We start from the raw sequence: 20,818 nt of genomic DNA, 5'->3' as shown, positions 1-20,818 counted from the left end.
TTTTTTTCAGATTAAAACAAAATCCCCACATTATCGCTTATCTGTTCATCTAAATAATAAAAAAGCAGACAATACAGTCAGGTAATAAATTTTAATTTCTACCTCTATTACTCTAGGGGAAATGATATGAACCAATCAAAGCTCCCATCCATCAACAAAGAACAAAGAGTGCAGAAAAGGAAGAGTAATGAAATGGGTGAGAAAGAAAACGTGAAAAAGCGACAGCAAGAGAATAAGGTAGCAAAGAGAGATCCCCTCACTCCTGTGATTCTCAGAGCAGGACTAGCATTTCAAAGTGTCCCCTCATGCTTGCCTAGAACTCCTCCCACCCTCCCCGGGACAAGCAGGACAGGACATTCTTGTTTGCCTCAAAGAAACAGCTGAAACTACCCACCAAAAGATTCATGAATATTTTGAGCATGCTTCTTCACTGGGTTATATTCTGCCTAAAAACACTTGTGAAGGTTTCCATTAATCCAGAGCACATTCAATCAACGACCTTAAAGTTACTATTAGCAGATTAAAGAACACTTTCTTGCGGAGATCATGCCAAGACCTATTCTCACTCCAGTGTGATCCATGGTACTTACTTGAATTCTCAAGGCTTAAAAGTGGTTTTGACAAGGACTCCTGAGAAGTCTTAAATATGAATCCCCAGCCTGTGGAAGGTTCCCTCCGGCACAGTTAGTTTGTCCTTATCTGGAAATTGATAGGCTCTATGACCACGGGCTAACAGTTAACTTTCCTTTGCACAAGAACAGTATCAGCAACGAGAATCAGTCTAAGCTGGCACTGGTAATGACTGAGTTTAGCCTAGTGAGCCACCAGATATTATAAAGGTCCAATACCCACAAAGAGACAGCAAGAACAAGGTCAGTAAGTGAGGCAAGTGTATTCCATTCATTCAATATGCTCTTCAAATGTCTAAGAATACTTGAGTTTAAGAATATACTGATCACCTAAAAGATACCCAGATACAGTTATCTCAAATTCTTTTGAAAGAGGAAAGATATATAATAGTAATAAATACTAAACCTAAGGCTGAAAAGTTCTAACTTAATAAAGACTAGACTCTCATAAGACACTTCAATAGTAACGAACGGAAGAAAGAAAAGAGAAATACAAAAGTATACAGAGGACAGACTGGTAAAAATAATAAGACCAAGGCCAGCTGCCTCAGATTGATAGAAGCATGTTAGCTAGAACTCTTAACAGATTCCTCTTGTCTCTAATCTCCTGGCTGCCTCTATGTTGGCATTTTATATGTACAAGATAGAATGTCCTAAACATGTTCATAAAGCACTATAGTAAGAGTTCTAGCTAAAGAGTAAATATTTCCAAGAAACACACTCTGCTACAACGTGTGTGACTCCAGGTGCAGGTTTTGCTGTCTCAGTTAATTATAATCGTAAATAATATCAGACTGTAGTTTTCACTAGAAGGTTAAGTGAAATTTTCTTCATGCCTTCCACATCTCAATGTTTAGATATCAAATTCATGATTTCATGGATATGGACTCTATGGATTTTTCCACAATATATTACCAGTCAATAATTCAGTAATGATTCCCTTTTAACTAACATTAGGTAACACAGAGAGTAATTAGACCTCAGTTTAATATTTATAACCCTGGAAATTAGGGGTCTAAGTAACATATAATAGCTATGTGTAAGTACAAGTATGCTTTCTACATAAATTAACATTTTGTTTAGTTTTAGCGCTAATATAACTATGAAACTTGGTCTCAGTAAATATTTAAGTTTCCTTTACTTTGGGGTTGTCAAATTACATGTCTCAGAGATAGATCTGTTAAGTTACATATAGGTCCTGGACCTCAGTGATCTGAAACTAAGAGGTATACATGTTCATTGGCAAGTCCAAAGGTCATTCTGCCTATAAAACAAGAGGCCTATCTGCCAATAAATCAGTTTAAGTTCCATTAGTCCTCAACTGTGAGGAGAGGGTAAGGGGAAAAAAAACTCAGCCTGAGAAATACTGTTGAGAACGTGGAAAATGGCTGATGGGGTACAGTCCAGCCTGAGAAGCCTTCCAACCCTATGATAACTCCTGAAAGGAAAAGGTAATTTTCAAAAATATAACAAAAAGTCAACAAAGATGAAATGTTTATAGATGTTCAACTGAATGACTGCTAGAATTTGTTGTTTTGTTACATATTTTTCATAGAGTGGAAAATACCAGTGTTTTCTACAAGTGACTTGTATCTTCAAAAAGTAATATACACTTACCGAAAATATTGGCACCTTGCTGCTAAAATTACCCTGTGGGCAGGAAAACGCTTCTTTTCCACAACAAATGTGACATCGCCGTATTCTTCCCCAATCAACAAGGCACCGATATGTTCAGACAAAATGTGCACATGGTCAATCTCCCCCACCGCAGTAAAGGGGCGAAGAGGGTGGCTGTTACTCATCTTGTAGAGCTGGCGATAGTTGCTGACCTATTATATAAAGAAGGGACGCGAGTTAGTGAGAGGGGAGTACACTTCAAAAGCCACACACTATAAACACAGATAGGTGAACATGTATTTTCTAAAAAGTCACAAAAGACAGCGATTTTATCATCATCATTGGTATCTCTATTAACCCATCTATTCTGGGAAGTAGTTCAGTCTATTTCCATTACCTCCACTATCCTCACCACCTTATCACACTAAAACTCAGGCTTTTCAAACATTAACAGCACTTGAATCCATCACAATCTAGAAAACTGTGTTCAAATTGTGTTCAAGTCCCTTATTTCTCAGTATCTCAGGAAAAAGAAAAAAACAACCAGAAGAGTTCCTCTTTTAGCATAGTTGTATTTACCAAGGTGGGTATAACTAGCTAGACCCAGTGGAAAACTCATTCAGGCATAGATCTAGACCTAAATCACAAACAGAATAAACTAAATCCGATTTCAAATAATTACAGAAGTTTTGATCTGAAACCATCCTAAGTATTTTATTAAAAGATTATAATCTTCTGAAGTCACAAAAATAAATGGACATTTATTAATGGAAGCTTGTAGTAAGCATCCTAACCTCTCTCTAAGAAAGAAAAACTCCAGGATTTTTCTGAAGACTGTAACTTCCAGTTCAAACTCTTCTCCCTGATAATCAGGTAGCCTGTGTTTATCACAACATCATGACATTTACTCTCACTTCCTTGCTTTTCTTTTCTACAAATGCAACTGAAAATAAAAAGCTCAAAACTTGATTAACAGCTTTACATATTAGAAAGGGGAATAATCATCTTCGAAAGCTAAAAATGGTTATATTCTTAAATATCTACTGTACTTGCAGGTAGCACTTCCCAGATATAAGTAACCCAGCAAGTGGATGAGAGCCCTCACTAGCGTGCAGGTGTCTGAAGTGACAATGTGGTTGACAGCTCAGAAGTGTTGTACCTGAAACTAGAATTGAGTCAGATATGCTATCTCCACTAGACCCTCCTCCACACCTTCCTGAACTCTCTGCTTGTACCAGGATGAAAGATTAAGCCACTCCTAATCTTTACACTTCCACATCCAGGTTCATGGTCAACACGGTATGTGATGCTTTCCCGGTGGCTCAGAGGTAAAGAATCCGCCTGCCAATGCAGGAGACACTTGTTCGATCCCTGGTCCTGGAACCCCTGACACAGGGCAACTTGAGCCTGTGCCCATGAGTACTGAGCCCGTGCTCCAGAGCCCAAGCACCACAACTCCTGAAGCACACGAGCCCGAGAGCCTGTGCCCTGCACCGAGAGAGGCCGCCACGATGAGGAGCCCTCACTCACTGCAGCTAGAGAAAAGCCCACACAGCATCAAAGACCCAGCACAGCCAAAAATAAATAAAAATATTTTTAAAACTAAAAAATGAAACAAGCTATGTGAAAAAATTGTCTTTATCTCCAGAGACTGTAGTGGAATACCCTCACAGTCCAGTGTCCCCAGTTACCTGCTACTCCATGCCCACTCCCAACTGAGGGAACAGCGCAAGGAGTGTGATGCAGAGGAACACAGAGGATGAGTTAGGCAAGGAAACACCCACCCAGCTAAGTAAGAGAAGCTCCTGGTCCCGAGCAGGACTACCAGAGGGCTAGCAGCATGCTCATTCTCAGGGCAAATCCCTCTCCCTTAACCGCAACCTGCATTTGAAAGCCCTAAACAGTGGATCATCTCCAGTCACCTGTGTTTTTAGGACCAAATTCGGCTTAAAAGGATCCATTTAGGAGTGTCCCCAGAACATGTGAAATTCAATCCCCTGATATGTGATACAACAGTCTAACACAGAAGTTGGCAAACTTTCTGCAAAGGGTCAGAGAGTAAATATTTTAGGCTTTGTAGGCCATATAGCCTATGTCACAACCATTCAAACCTATCATGAGTAGCCATAAACAGCAAGTAAATGAATGAACATGGCTTTGCTCCAATAAAACTAGTTACAGAGAAGGGCTAGATTTAACCCTCAGATTATAGTTTGCCATCCCTGCTCTAAGAAACGATCAAGGACTGACTATACTCTACATAAAGGATCAGACTGTTTTTGCTCTTTTTTTTAATTTCTGGCTTGGCTATCCAAACCATGTTCAAAATAGCATGGTCATTTCCTATGTCAGTCATAAAATTCTAAAACCCACTGGTAGCTGATTTCAAAATCCCATTCTCCTTCAACAAGAACTGTCACAACACTATCCAGTAGTTCAATGATGGTGCATGACTCCAAACAAAAGAGATGTTTACCCTAGCAGAAAGGATCCCATGTACATACCCAATGACTATGTTCTCTGGTATACTATCTTAAAATTATATCTAGGTTATCCGTGAGACTCAAATGATTAACTAATGACTCCTGATGGGCAATGGCAGGTTCTTGGTTAACTAGCTCAAAGGTAAATTTATAATTCCTCAACTGATACATAATAAACTTTAATACTACATATATAAATATCTATTTTAATAAGTTCTCCGGATTTGTACTTCTTAATACGTAAAACTTCATTTTGCTAAATTTACATTCCAATTATGCTTTTCCAACTGGAGGCAGGAAACAAAGATTGTTGTGTATACAAAACAGACACTTAGTAAAGAAAATTTAATAAAACAGTAATTTTCATTGGCACACAGAAATAGTTTTAATTAGACCAGTGATTCTCAATGAAGCTTGCCACAACAGGAGTCACTGAGGAGCTTAAGACACAAAGATGCTCGAGCTCCACCCACCAGAAATTCTGATTCAGCTGGCCACTATTCTGAAGTGATTCTAATGCGTGGCCTAGAAAACACTCATTTATTTAGACTCCACTATTCTAAGTTCACATCCCTTCTCAGGTACATAAATATACAAACAAAATTTCTGCTGAGAAAATTTATTTAGGATATGATTCCATTTTAAATCTTAATGCAAAGAGGCAAATGATGCTATCCCAGTTACCAGTGACACGGCTTGTATGCAGAAAATATTTTCACCCAACACCCTAGCTTATCCATGAAGTGACAGCTTGGGTTCATCCACTTGCCATTAAAAAAAAAAAGCATGTTTTAAAAGCCACACATCAATAAAGTTCGCATTTTAAAACATCAATTTAAATTTGATAAATAAAATTAAGAAAAAATTAAAGCTCATGGAGTAAAACTATTTACTGACATATTTCTTATACTTTAATAATAATACTTATTCTGCTACTAACAACATATGTGGTCTCTGACAAGTGTTCTAACTTCCGTGAGATTATTTCAATACCTGTAAAGATGAAGTTATAGTACTTTTTTTTAAAGTTGTATTTTAGAACTCTGCCACTGCATTTTACTACCACTGCTTTGTCCTGTCATATGAAATGACTCTCATGACTCAGCATATGGATGTGATTTATTACAGACCCCTCCCCCAAAAAAAATTCAAAGCAAAATCAGCAAAGGTTTGGAAAAGGTACATGTGGCAAAGTCTGAGGGAAACTAGACACGAACTTTCAAGGACCCTCTCCCAGTGGAGTTACACTGAATGTGCTAAATTCCCCCAGGAAACTGTGACAGCATGCTGCCCACCGAGAAGCTTCCTAGAGACTCAGTACTCAGGGCGCTAAACGAGAGCTGTTGGTACAGACAAGCGCTGGAAAGGAGGAGCCTAAAAGCCTATCTGACGCGCTAGTTTAACCTTAGACTTGGATAGAAGGAAGAAGTAAATAACCTACCCCATCTGCCTAAATGATCCCTAACCCCTGACCTCCCAATATGCTAGATCCAAACCGTTTCATGGACAGGTTTCTTCAAAACTTTAAGGATCAGATGATTACAGTGTTATTTAAACTATTCCTGTACACATGAGTTTTCTGCTTCTTCTTATGAGGCCAATTTAACCCTGACAAGAAGAGGTGATCACATCACACACTCAGAAATTAGGAAAAATGAAAAAAATCCTATGTATAATATTGGAAAACAGAATTAAGCAAAAGGAGTCATGACAAAGTTGGTCAATTCCAAGAAAGATATGAATATTAGCAAAAATAACTGTCATCAAAAGATTAAAGGAGAAAAAATCATGTATTAGCTCAATAAAAGCTAAAATCCCTTTTTAAACAATCATTAAGAGGTTTATTTTAAAAGTTTTAATTGAATAGGAATAAATGAATACTTCCTTAACTTTATACACACACATCCTAACTATGACAGATATGTGTGCTGAGTCACTCAGTCGTGTCTGACTCTTTGTGACCCCAAGGACTGTAGCCCACCAGGCTCCTCTGTGCATGGGACTCTCCAGGTTAGAATACTGGAGTGGGTAGCCATTGCCTTCTCCAGGGATAATAGATATAAGAAACTATTAATGATAAAAACACTACAGACATCCCTAGAAAGTTTGAAAATAAGACAATTATTAACATTTTTCAGAGGCAAAAGACAATGCAATTAAGAAAGTTCAAGGTAAATGGATTAGGAAACAAACAAGCAAAGTAATCATTTGCTGATAATCTCATTGCCTACATGAAAAAAATCCATGAGAATCAACTGAAAAAAAATGTGAGAAAATAAGCAAGGTTCACTAAGGTGAACACATAAAATTATTATAGTTGACCCCTGAACATGGGTTTGAACTGCATGAGTCCACTTATAATACTTGGATTTTTTTCAATAGTAAATGCCACAGTACTACATGAGCCACAACTGTGGATCCTCAGATGGATAGGAACAGAGGATACAGAGGAACCTCGGACATGGAAGGCTAATTACATTTGAATTTTCAACTGTGTGGAGGGTAGGCACCCCAACCACTGTATTGTTCAAAAATCAACTGTATATGAAAATATACAGTATCCTTTCATGTCCAAAACAACCAGATAGAAAATATGAGACAACCACATAGAAAATATGAAGGGAAAGATCTGCAATCTATAACTGCAATATCTAGGAATAAACTCATAGAACATGTAAAGGAAGTTATAAAACTCTTCTGAGGAATTTAAGAAAAATAAATGAAAAGACATACTGTGTTTGGAGATGTTGTAAAGATACCAATCATCTCTAAATTACCCTACAGAAAAGAATATTTGATATTTCATTGTACTTCATATTGTTAACAAAAACAAAGCTTTAGCAGCAGAAAACAAAATTCACTAAAATGTTCTTGGTAGGAATACACCGTTAAAAACAATAATTTGACAAATGGGCACACATATTAGTAAACTGAGAAGGAAAAATGAGAGTTTTATATTTATCGAGAGATTTTTAAAGCTGAGAGAATGTTCTAATTAGTACAGGAATTAAAAGTAATCATGATCAGAATCACAACTGAGTTTTTAAAGTAAATTGGGGTAAAGAAGTTTATCTGAGAGAATAAATGTGTGATTTCACATATACTCTAAAAAAGAAGTGCAATGAAAGGAGGCCAGTGTACTGGATAAGAAAACAAATCATAAATTAGAACAATTAAGCAATGTCATAATAGAGAGATAGGTCATTGAAACATTAGTCCAGAAATAAACCCAAATATACACAGGTATTCAGTATGCTGGGAAAGACTGAAGGCAAAAGGAGAAGGGGGCAGCAGAGGATGAGATGATTAGACAGCATCACTGCCTCACTGGCCATGGATTTGAGCCAACTCGGGGAGATAGTAGAAGACAGGGGAGCCTGATGTGCTACAGTCTGTGGGGCTGCAAAGAGTCAGGCACCACTTAGCAAGTGAATGATAACAACAACAGACTTAGTATGTGTGTGTATATTTTTATATATATAAATGTAGTAACTCAATTCAGTGGGAGAAAATATAATTCAATAAAAAATTCTAGCTAGCCATTTTGAAAAAAGTAAGCTGGACATTCACACAAGAGCACAAACTAATTACATAAGGATGTCAACTTCAGCACTTTCCGTGACTGTAAAAAAAAAAAACAAAAAACAACTTTAAATGCCCATTTAATGGGAACTGGATAAACAATGATAAGTCTATACAATGGAATATTGTACAGTGATTTTAAAAAATAAAGTTAAATACCTTATTGACATTGAAAAATCTTAAATATGTGTTTGCATGCAAAAAGGCAAGCTGCAAAACAATAATATAACCTTATTTTGTTAAACACATAAAAAGCCCAAACCAAACTGTTAACAAGGGTTAACCCAATGGGTTAACCATTGGGCTATGGGAAAAATTTTACATAGCATAAAACCTATTTCAGTAATGTTTAAAATTTGTATAACATGCACGTTCTATTGTAATAAAACTATACACAAATATTTCAATAACTTTGGTCACTAAAATCACAAATTAAATTGGTTTTTGTATAAGACAGCAAGTGTTTTAATTTGCCACATCCAGTAGTAGCTGACTTAGTGACTAAGAATGGTAAACAGAGGGATTATATATTACACTAAAAGTAAAAAATAATTAACAATTTGAAGTCAAGGACAAAAAGTTCGTTTACACTAAGACAGGCAAAAAGTAATGAATATCAGTTACCTGGGTAGCATAGCCTACTAGGACTCTGTCTGATACATCCCAAATAAACGTCTTTACTTTAAGAGATTTTCAGTATGACTTTTCTCAATGTGCAGCATAATTTCTTGGATGCAAACAAAGTGGTCTGAAATTTGCTCCTGTTGACAGTCCCAGAGTCTAAACTTGCTGACGTTCACAGGATAGAGCAAGGGTAATCTATTCATTCACGCTGTTCCTTCAACGTAAAAGGAAAGAGATGTAGGAAGGCAAGGGGAACAGAGACTTGCTCCAAGAGAGGAAATGGTACCATTTGTGATATCATATACAATTACTAGTTGAGGGTTCTGAGACTTCATGTGAATTCATTTACCAGGGATGGTGGTATAGAAACTATCCTATTTTGTGTGTGTAGTTGGTTAAACTTTCCTGGATTCAAACACATCAGAATTTAAAAAGAAAAAAAACTGCTAAGCTGCAGTACTAAAATTCTCAGGGTTATTGACTATTTATTATGCAATAAAAAAAACCACACGCATTTGTTCTCACCAAAATAGGAAACAACGTCCATCAATAAAGCAAGAGCACCTTATGCAGTTCACAATGTTGTAATGCTGTAATCGTGAAACCACCACACTGACCTAAACATCAGCTCTTTACTTAAAAGTTACTTCCAACAGAACTGTTTACAAACTTTTCTTTAACAAGGGTTTACCAGAAGTTTTTAACTTCAAGTTTACTCTCCAGAGTTTAATCAGGAAATAGACAAAGAGCAAAGTTCCACCAGGTGGAGATGCCAAAGAGTCCTTGAACACTGTATTAAATCTCCCCTGGGAAGCCCTCTGTGTCCCATGTATTTCTTGACTGAAAGAACTTTATGGGAAAAAAGACCTGCTCTTTAATTGCAAAATATAAATTATTTTTCTCTTGAGGAAAGAGATGGTATTTACAAGCATATGGTTTAGCAATTTCTTTCTGCTCTTAGTACCCATGTGGTGTGTAATTTGAAGTAGTAATCCTTAAACTTTAAATTAATATCACTTGGGGAGATAAATAATGTCCCGTCTGCATCCTAAAACACTCACAAAAAATCACAGTCTACGTTCTTATGGGAAGGATGCCTCACTTCTTTTGATATATACTCTACCCTTGTCATCCAACAGTTTGAATAAACAGGTGTAGACTGACCGTCCTGGTAGGTATAACCTTGATTCTGATATTCTGCAGATCCATTTTTAAACCTTGCAGAAGAGCAGCAGCATCAGGCAGTAAAGCGCTACAGTGAGAAATATGACTGGAGTTCATGGGCATTTTCTTGTCTTGGGATTCCTGAAATGTCTTTCTTTGGGAAAAATTAAATGGTTTTTAACATCCAGTCCAGCTCCAAGTTCTTGTTACTCTATGATTTTATGTTTGTAAATAAATATTTATAGATCTTCTCAGCTTGGAACACTAAGGAACTGTATCATAAAACATTTGATGAGATCATTTTATGGAGAGAGTATGCAATTCCATTTACCAATTACCACACTTATTTACCACTTGTTTGCCTAAGGACAAATTAGTTTCTGGAGCTATATATAATTCATTCCACAAGAGATTTATTGAGCTCTCACTACAATACAGTGCTAGGTGATACAAACACAAAGATTAATAAAAGAAAGCTGCTACCTTTGAAGAACTCACTGTCCACTGAGGAAAGTAGGATTAGATGACAAGCAAAGTCAACACTAGAATTAGCCATGAGTTTATGATTTGTAGAAAGTCAGAGACACTTATCTTCCATAGGTATCATACCAAAACATACACAAAAAATTATTATGCTCCTGTATCAGAATAAGAGTTAATATTCAAATAATTAGCTAACTGCTCTCTAAAATGGGGTATTCACATCCTAGGGAGAGTGGAATACAAACCATAGGAATTTGGATAAAAAATCTTAACACTTGCATGAGTGCTCAGTCACTTCAGTCGTGTCCCGCTCTTTGCAACCCTATGGACTGCAGTCCACCAGGCTCCTCTGTCCATGGGATTCTCCAGGGAGGAATACTGGAGTCGGTTGTCATGCCCTCTTCCAGGGGATCTTCCCAACCCAGGGACTGAACTCGGCCTACATCTCCTACATTTCAGGAGGATTCTTTATCCACTGAGTCACCTGGGAAGCCCCTCTTAACACTTATACATATTTTTAACCTAAAAAAATAAGCAAAAAGGAATTGTCCTCCTTTGTTCAAAGGAAATATCAGGTTTGCCTGGGCCTGCTACTTGAATTTACCAAAAATTATATAGTTTAAATTATTGCTCACAAAATGATAAGTGAATTTTAAAAGGTTCCTGCAAGGAAAACACTGGTTGAAGATAATATAACATTGCCAACACAAGCAGACAACAAGAAAATAGCCATTATGACAACTCTATTCCTAGTAATCAGATTTTATAAGGTGATCTATCCCCCAATAAGTCCTAGAGATCTAATACACAGTATAGTGAACATAGACAACAATGTTGTATTATAGTCAAACTTGCTAAGAGACTAAAGCTTAAGTATTCTAACCACTAAAAAGAAATTATGTAACATGGTAGAGATCCTAATTATTGTATCACGGCAATCATATTATAATAAATAATGCAATAAATGTAGTAAATCAACATGTTGTACATCTTGAATTTACAGTTATATGTCAAATATATTTCAATAAAAGTAACCCTCAAATTTGAAATTATCAAGATCATCTGAAACATATTCTATTATTCACAACAAACTTCCATATTAAAGGCATTAAAATGACTTCAGACTATACTACAAAGTTACATTAACCAAAACAGTACAGTACAGGAGTATAAACAGAAATATAGATCAATGAAATAGCACAGAAAGCCCAAAAATAAACCCATGCACCTAAGGTCAATTAATCTATGACAAAAGAGGCAAGAATATAAATGAAGAAAAGCTTGTCTCTTCAATAAGCGGTGCTTGAAAAACTGGACAGTTACATGTAAAAGAATGAAATTAGAAAATTCTTTAACATTATACACAAAAGTATACTCAAAATTGATCAAAGACCTAAATATTAAGGCTGGACACTATACAACTCTTAGAGGAAAACATAGGCAGAATACTTTTTGACATAAATAGTAGCAATATCTTTTTTGATTCACCTTTTAGAGTAATGAAAATAACAAAAATAAACAAATGGGACCTAATTAAACTTTATAGCTTTTGCAGAGTAAAGGAAATCATGAACAACAACAAAAAGACATAAACAGACTAGGAGAACATATCTGTAAATGAAGCAACCAACAAGGGATTAGCCTCCAAACTATATAAGCAGCTCATACAGCTCTTTGTCAAAAAACAACTCAATCAAAAAAATGGACAGAAGATCTAAATAGGCATTTCTCCAAAGAAGACATACAGATGGCCCAAAAGCATATGAAAAGATGCTCATCATTAATTTTTAGAGAAATGCAAATCAAAACTACAATGAGGCATAACCTCACATCAGTCAGAATGACCATCATCAAAAAGTCTACAAACTTTAAATGCTGGAGAGGGGGTAGAGAAAAGAGAACCCTTCTACAATGTTGGTGGCAATGCAAATTGGTACAACCACCTTGGAGAACAGTACAGAGGTTCCTTAAAAATAAAGGAAAAACTAAAAACAGAACTACCAAATGATCCAGCAATCCCACTACTGGGCATATATCTGGAGAAAACAATACTTCAAAAAGATACATGCATCCCAAAGTTCACTGAAGCACTATTTTCAATAGTCAAGACATGGAAGCAACCAAACGTCCATTGACAGAGGAAGAAGATGTGGTACATATATACAATGGAATATTATTCAGCCATCTGGTGAAGGAAATGGCAACCCACTCCAGTATTCTTGCTTGGAGAATCCCATGGATAGGGTCCATGGGGTTGCAAAGAGTCGGAAACGACTGAGCGACTTCACTTCAAAAAAGAACAAAATAATGCCATTTGCAGCAACATGGATGAACCTAGAGATTATCATACTAAGCGAAGTAAGTCAGAGAAAGACAAGTATCATCTGATATCACTCATGTGGAATTTAATTTTTAAAAATGATACAAATGAACTTATTTACAAAAAGACTCACAGATTTTGAAAACAAACTTATGGTTATCAAAGTGGAAATGTGAAGGGCAAGGGATAAATTAGGAACTTGAGATTAACACATACACTGCTACTGTTAAGTCACTTCAGTCGTGTCCGACTCTGTGCGACCCCATCCCTGGGATTCTCCAGGCAAGAACACTGAAGTGGGTTGCCATTTCCTTCTCCAATGCATAAAAGTGAAAAGTGAAAGTGAAGTCACTCAGTTGTATCCGACTCTTCGCAACCCCATGGACTGCAGCCCACCAGGCTCCTCTGTCCACAGGGTTTTCCAGGCAAGAGTACTGGAGTGGGGTGCCATTGCCTTCTCCGTAACTTAAACACACTACTATACATAAAATAGATAACAAGGACCTACTGTGTAGCACAGGGAACCCTACTCAATATTCTGTGATGACTTATAGGGTAAAGAATCTGAAAAAGAATAAATGTACGTAAATATACAGCTGCATCACTTTGCTGCACACCTGAAACTAACAGAGCATGTAGTAAATCAAGTGTACTCTCATATGTACATATGTATGTGTGTATTCTAAAGGCAGAAACTTAAAGTAACAATCTATTAATAGTAACAAATGAACAATTTTGCAGTAGGGACACAGAAAGTACTTCCTATCTAATAATAACGGTTATCTATACCAGGTGGGTCAGTGGTAAAAAAAAAAAAAAAAAATCCACCTGCAATGCAGGAGATATAGGTTCCATCCCTGGGTCGGGAAGATCCCTTAGAAAAGGAAATGGCAACCTACTCCAGCATTCTTGCCTGGGAAACCCCAAGGACAGAGGAGCCTGGTGGGTTATAGTCAATGTGGTCACAAGAAAGTAGGACACTACTGAACGAGAACAACAAATAATAATGGTTACTATTACTGAGGACTTAAGGATAAGCTAGGCAGAGTCCTTAGCATTTTACACACACCATCCTACCTGGTATTCAAACAATTATATTAGGCACGTACTGTTTTTTTTTATTTAACAGACAGGAAAAATTGAAGGACAAACAAGATTAGGCAACAAGTCCAAGGACAAAGACAATAAATAGCATATTTAAACCAAAGTCTGTCAAAGTTCTGAACTTACTAGAGCTATGCTGTAGTAATACGGAAGAAGTCAGAAATGATTCTCTGACTACTAGACCTGCCAACTAGCTCCTCAGACCACCAGTTCTCAAATTTTTTTTTAAAATACACTCTATTCAGACCAGGTAAAATATGCCATGGTGTTTAAAAAAAAAAAAAGGCAGTGTCATTTTTCAATCCAACTTTTTTAACTACAATGTTTTAAAACTTACTGAAAAATTATAGACCAAGAATATTATTAACACAAATATGCATCAATATACACTATAGTTAACTAGGTAAACAACTTGTCACAAATTAAATTGATAATGACAAGACTAAATAGCAATTTATAAGGGAAGAACAGAAACAACTTGAAAAACAACCAACTCTACATAACAGTGATATGTATCTTTTCAAAAATATAAAATAATTCTAACTTATGCATGTTCACATGTGGAATAGGAGTTCTATAATGCTGCTACAGACTGCTTAAGTCAGACTTCTTAGTAGAACACCAAATCAGAATCTTCTATGAACTCCAGTATTACTCTAACATGGATTTATGAATGCCACATTGTGCATATTCTTAATGCTTCCCTTGTATGGTCATTAATAAGATGCCAAAGGATATATAAACGAAAGACCATGAGATCCCCTGACATTTGCCAGTATTTTCTTATCAAGGCCTACCAGCGACCTTGGGCCATATATTAAGAAGCGTTTTCCTCGACTGGGCAATGCTCCTGGCTTAGTTTGGCAATGACATCTAATTCTGTGGTGGCTGCGAGAAGCTACTCTACTATTCAATCACAAAATATTTGAGACTCCCAAAGCAAAAATGGCCTAATATATACAGTAATGTGCAGTATTATTTTTATTTTCTATTCCGTACTTCAGTTTCTCTAGATCCAGTCTCTAATTAAAACAATCTTTCCCAAATGCCTTCAAACAAAAGCATTCAAATCAGGTATCCTAAAACAAAATAACAAGTGACCCAAGTGAGTTTCATTCCATTAATATTACATTTTAAAGTTTCCCCAAATATTGAGGCTTGTTTCTTCTTTCTTCCCTGCAGAGTACCTGCTTGAGTTTATGCTTCAGAAAGGAATTAAAGGTACAGAAACTCACCACCAGATTTTATTAACCTATTACCCAAAGACCTACGTTATTCAGTCACCAACCTACCCTCTGTCTCTCAGCTCTTGTTTGTGCCACTGTGTAACTCGCTATAAGACAACCCTTTGCAAGATGGAAATGACAAGTCACAAACTGCAACTCTAAGAAGTGGCTATCATTGACAGATCTCAGAGTTTATATAACTATCCTTTTTGGGGTTATCAGCCTTATTGGTCTCAAGTCTATTGAAAATTATATGAACTGTACACTAGGAACAGAAAAATATATGCACCAAGAGCCCCCCCAAAAAACAATGAAAAAGTCATGATGAATACAGAGGTTATTAGTTGTAATAATATTTGAAAATACAGGACAGCCATTTCTTTTTAATTTCTTCAGTGGCACCTTATGGGTCTGTAATATTCTTGCCAAGATTTAAATTATATGATATTTTCCTAATTAATAAAGGTTATTATAGCATGAACTCCCATTAAAGCAGTGGAATCACCAATTGCAACAATTTAATTTCTTTGTAGTGAAGCTACTGTGAACATTTGGATTATTGTCTGGGTAAAGGAAATTGGCTTTTCATTTGTAGATGTCATAAAAATGTTCTGCTGTGCATACTTTGATGCAGTTTGTTAAACCCTGCTATCCTGGCTATCTTCTGAGAAAACTGAAATTAAAAAAAAGATCAACTGAGAAATCAGTCCACCTAAAAATCTTGATTTACAAATTTATTTGTTGCCATTCTAGCACATAATCTAAAGGACATGTTCACAAACCATACTAGTCTTCCTTTGCCCCCCTCCCCATATAACCCCTTCCTTTGGTTTTATGAGCACTGTCTTTGTTCCTCCAACACACCATTCTCTACTGCAATGAAAGGAAAGAATAAAACTCAGACAGAATGACCCTCACGTAGTCTAGTAGTTACTGTCCAAAATAAGAACCACTGACCCAAATCTATGGCTTAGGCCAAGTGAAAGTGAAAGTCACTCAGTCCTGTCCAACTCTTTGTGACCCCATGGACTATACAGTCCATGGAATTCTCCTGGCCAGAAAACTGGAGTGGGGAGCCATTCCCTTCTCCAGGAGACCTTCCCAACCCAGGGACTGAACCCAGGTCTCTCACATTGCAGGTGGATTCTTCACCAGTTGAGCCACCAGGGAAGCCCTTCTACAGCCAAAGCCAAATTTATAGTGTATACAGAGAATAAGGCGATGAATAACACATATCAAGAAAATGACTCATTTTAGGAACAAAAAATTTAGGCAAAAGTTCAAGAAATTCACATCTCTTACAATTACAGGAAAAAAATGGACTTTCCTGTAAAACTGTCATCTTTTCATGATCTAAACTTAATCCCACCCCAGATCTTCCACAAACCCCCGTGAATATACAACCATGTGGCCTGCCTGTATGTGCACTCTTCTGGTGCACATATAAACTTCACCCACACTGTGGAAGAATAAAATGCATTAAAAAAGAATAATGCATGCCTCTCCCCTTCTGTCTTAGAACAAAAACTCTAAAGGGTAGTAGATAGGTTTTCTGTATTCTGTGCACTAATACCCCCAAGATGCTACTGAATAATTGATGAGCTTATGATTAGACTGCTATTCTCAGTTCTGAACAATATTCATAGGCCAAATTTAATTCACATCTAATACTGAATTCTACCTCTTTTATCATCATCAAAATATGCATCAAGGCTGCTCTGTTTCTTAGAATTCCATCAGTTGATTCTTTACCTAAAGTCATAATCTTGGCATGTCACCAGCTCAACCACAGTACCAACTTGGGATGTCACTGACACAAATTCTCACAGCCCATCAAGAAAAGCTACCAAGACCATGCCTTTATAAGAGAAGCAAGCCTCCAATGCAGACATGTTTAGGAATATAATTAGAAATAATTATATTAACACAAGAGAAGGAGATGCAAGTTATACTTTATATAAATAGACTACTGTCTTACTGTTATTTCTAAGAGAAAAAATAAACTGTAACTGATAAAATGTTTAATGTTAAGATGGAGTTCATTTAGTTTAATGCCATCATATTATCTGACAAACATAAAATGATCAAATGTAGCAGAAATCCTGCAATAGACAAATGCCTGCAATCTATTTCCTTCTCCAAGTTTATAAAAAAAGCTTATGTTTTACTTGGCTAACAGGGTGGCATCAGCTGCTGATAAGGAATGTTCATAAAATACTTCCTTTGCTGTGCTATGCCTATGGGTATAATCTAAAGTAACCCATACACCCTGTGGAGAAGGAGGGCTTTAAATAATGGAAGAAGGCAGCTTTTTAAGGATATTAAATGAAAGATGTTCCATGTAGACAAGATGGCAAAGGCAAGAATCTCAGGGCACTATCAGAAAATGTGAAACTGAAAAGGAAGTCTGCTTTGAGTAACAACAGAAAAGGAACAGAAACAGACAAACAGCATGGTAGACTCTCACACTGTCTAAACTAATCTCACACTGTCTAAATCTGTATAAACTAAGAGGCCTTCAAGGGAGCACAGATCAGAGACTGGGACATAGCTCTGCTGGGTAAGATTTGGGCAAGTCATTACAAGTCCCTGAGATTCATCTTCTATCTTAGAAAAGGAGTGGATGGAGTTAGGCCACATTCTGTGGTCCCGTCAAGTTCTAAATCTCTATATAACTAAATCATATATGTACGATCAGTGACCTCATGTGACTGTTGGAAGTATAAACTGGTTCAGCTTTTTAGAGGTTAGCTTAGCACAATGTGTCAAATTTTTAAATATGTATTTCCTATAATCCAGCAACTGTGCTTCTAGAATGTTTAATTCAGCATTGCTTGCAATAGCAGAAAGGTGAGGGAGGGGGTGATAAATTGCAATGCATTCATACAATACAGCCAATAATAAGAAAGGAACAGATCAAAAGTTCTGACCCAAGTTCCAAAACACAGTAAGTAAAGAGGACAGGCTTTAGTTCAACAGGATTCAACTATATAAATATATGTAAGTGTATGTATACATTTAAGAAGGCACTTAAATATCTACTGAACAAATTAAGTAAATACACACATTGGAAAAAAGAACTGCAAGGCCACACACCAACTATTAACAGCAGTAAGTAACCTCCCGGGAGGGGGTGGGAGTTAGGGGATGGAAGTGAATAAATGGGAAGGTTTATGTTTAAACTCAATGTACTTCTGAAGAGTATCCTTTTTTCTTTTTATTGTCTTATAACAGCTTTACATTGTTGTGGTGTTTCCTTCTTTTAAAATAAGGATCTATTTATCTTTTATTTAAATATTTCAAAAAATTTTAAGAAGTGGAACCTTTAAAAAGGCTACCTAAAGGAAGCCTCCCCCCTGCACTCGCCACCAAACAAAAGGATGAAAACACTGATATAGATGATCTCTGACCTGCTGTACTTTTCTGAGAGGTAATTTGAGAAGAAAAGAGCAAACACTGATGGAACAGATTTTTAGTAAATAAAGAGATTTTTAATAGCTAACATAAGCCAAAACAAAATCCTGGAGGGCAGTGACTAGGTCTTTCTCACATCCCACAAGGACAGTAATCAACAAACAAACATCACACTGGAATGAAATGATCCAAGCACAGGTTGGATACACAAACTTGGGACTCCATGTCACTCTCAGGAGCTGATTATAAAAATACATGTGCTCATCTTAAAAATCTCTCTCAACAGTTTACAACCAAATGTTTCCATTAAAAGTTCTCCCTCCCTCTAATATTCAGCAGGTGTTTGGTTTCCAAATTTGCACTCTGCTAATCAAGGCTATATTCCCATATCACACTTTGCATGATGTTTCTCATATTTTTCAAGTATTTTAAAACTTAAAACAATTATTATGCAGCACCATTTTTAGTGTTCTTTTCCTAAGTGTCTCGTGATTTATGGTTTTTCAATTGTAAACTCTATAGATACTTAAAGCATGTAAACAAGTATTAACAACAGTATAGTCCTGAGAGTTAATATTCTGGTAAAAAATCTTTGCTATATCACTATTCTATTTTTTCATCCACAAAAATATAAAACACTGGTTGACATGTTTTTTAGTGCACAGGTCTGCATTCTCAGAACAGAGGAAGGATAGGACTGTTCTTTTTACACACCAATATTATTTAGTTTGTTGGGATAAGCCCGTGTTGCTTTTTCTAAGGGGAAGGACTGAGGGAAAGCAAGTGTTTAAGAATGAAAGGTTCATGAGGAAATGATTCACACAGCTCAGTTCCAGGTATATTTGCTTCTCAGCTAATATTCAACTCAACAAGCAATTGGGTGTAGTCTAGCTAGCTACAAGGCGAAAAAAGTAACAGGTGATGAGCATTACCCATAAATACAAACTTAAAAGAGCTAATTACTTTTCTCCTATGCTATAACACCTATAACTTAAAGCAATCACACAGCAAGTGATCACTACAGTTTGCTCTCCAATCTGATCCTTTTCACAATTAACAGAAGATGACATTCCAAAAACAAGTAATGTATAAGCTTTAGAATTCTAAAGTCTTTCCCATAGAAACAACATTCCAACATCTGGTGGCCAGTCACAAATGCCTCTTTATTCCCAAAAGTGCTTAAGGATCAGACCACTATGGAAACTACCCATAACACTATACGAAAATGCTGAGTCTCAATGTGGGAAGAAAAAAAAGATACCTCACTTAGCTTCAGGGCGATAGGAGAGAAAACTTCGCCACTCGCCCCTGCTTGCTAGATAAGACCCAGGAATTACCACTCTGCCTTCTTCATTGGTTTCATCTACAGATTTTTCAGCAGGTTCTCTCTCTCTGGCTCCACTCATCAGGACAGAATTTTCATTCACTCTCCTGCCCCCTTGGAGTTGCACTGACCAAAATGGTAGCTAGTCGCTGAACTCTTGAATACATGGCTAGTCCAAGTTGAGACATGCTATAAAATAAATATTGTATTTCAAAGACTTACAGAGATATCTCACTTATTTTTTCACACTGAGATGTTGAAATGACAATATTTTAGATATACTGGGCTTAATAAAAATATCTCTAAATTAATTTGACCTGTTTTTCTTTCCTTCATCGTGGCTACTAAAAAAACTTCAATTACAAACATAGCTTGCATTTGTAGCTCACATTATGTTTCTCCTGGCAGAACTGCTTATAAACTGTATTCGGAAAGGCAGTAAAAAGTATCCAGGGTCACTCTGCCCGAGTTCAAATCTTGGCACTACCACTTATCACTGTGTGACCCTGGACACAGTGGGTTTCTAGGTCTTGTTTTTCTAAGCCTCCATGTTTTCTTCTATAAAATGTGGTGGTACTAAAGTAATATCTCAGAGGACTGCTGGTAGAATTAAGTAAGGTAAAACAATTACTATGGTGCCTGACACATAATAAATGTTCAGTATTAACCACTATTATCACTCCACTATACTATTATTATTATTCAGTAATACATGAGGGGGAAAAGGACAGAGACAAGTGGATTAAAAAAATGGAAAGAGGGCACAAACAGACAGTCCAGAGAGAATTTCGCGTTTCTCTTCCAAAGACACAGCACCCACGGAGACCCACACTACTCAGCAGCAGCAT

At 36.6% G+C, this 20,818-nt stretch overlaps 1 protein-coding gene across 3 annotated transcripts in view; it reads right to left on the bottom strand.

Moving 5' to 3' along the window:
* Positions 1–20,818, bottom strand: part of BTBD9 (BTB domain containing 9) — a 405,610-nt gene that overhangs the window by 368,462 nt on the left and 16,330 nt on the right. For 2 of the 3 annotated variants that reach the window (XM_070456511.1, XM_070456509.1), the window contains exon 2: positions 2,247–2,458. In XM_070456511.1, coding sequence (XP_070312612.1) covers positions 2,247–2,431 — 185 coding nt within the window. In that variant the 5' untranslated portion in view covers positions 2,432–2,458. Of the gene's footprint in view, positions 1–2,246; positions 2,459–8,935; positions 9,150–20,818 lie in introns of all 3 variants that reach the window. The other variant, XM_070456510.1, reaches the window with a different exon arrangement.

Source organism: Odocoileus virginianus, chromosome 27, assembly GCF_023699985.2.
Source record: "Odocoileus virginianus isolate 20LAN1187 ecotype Illinois chromosome 27, Ovbor_1.2, whole genome shotgun sequence".
NCBI lineage: Eukaryota > Metazoa > Chordata > Mammalia > Artiodactyla > Cervidae > Odocoileus > Odocoileus virginianus.
This window is presented reverse-complemented; position numbering and strand designations above follow the sequence as displayed.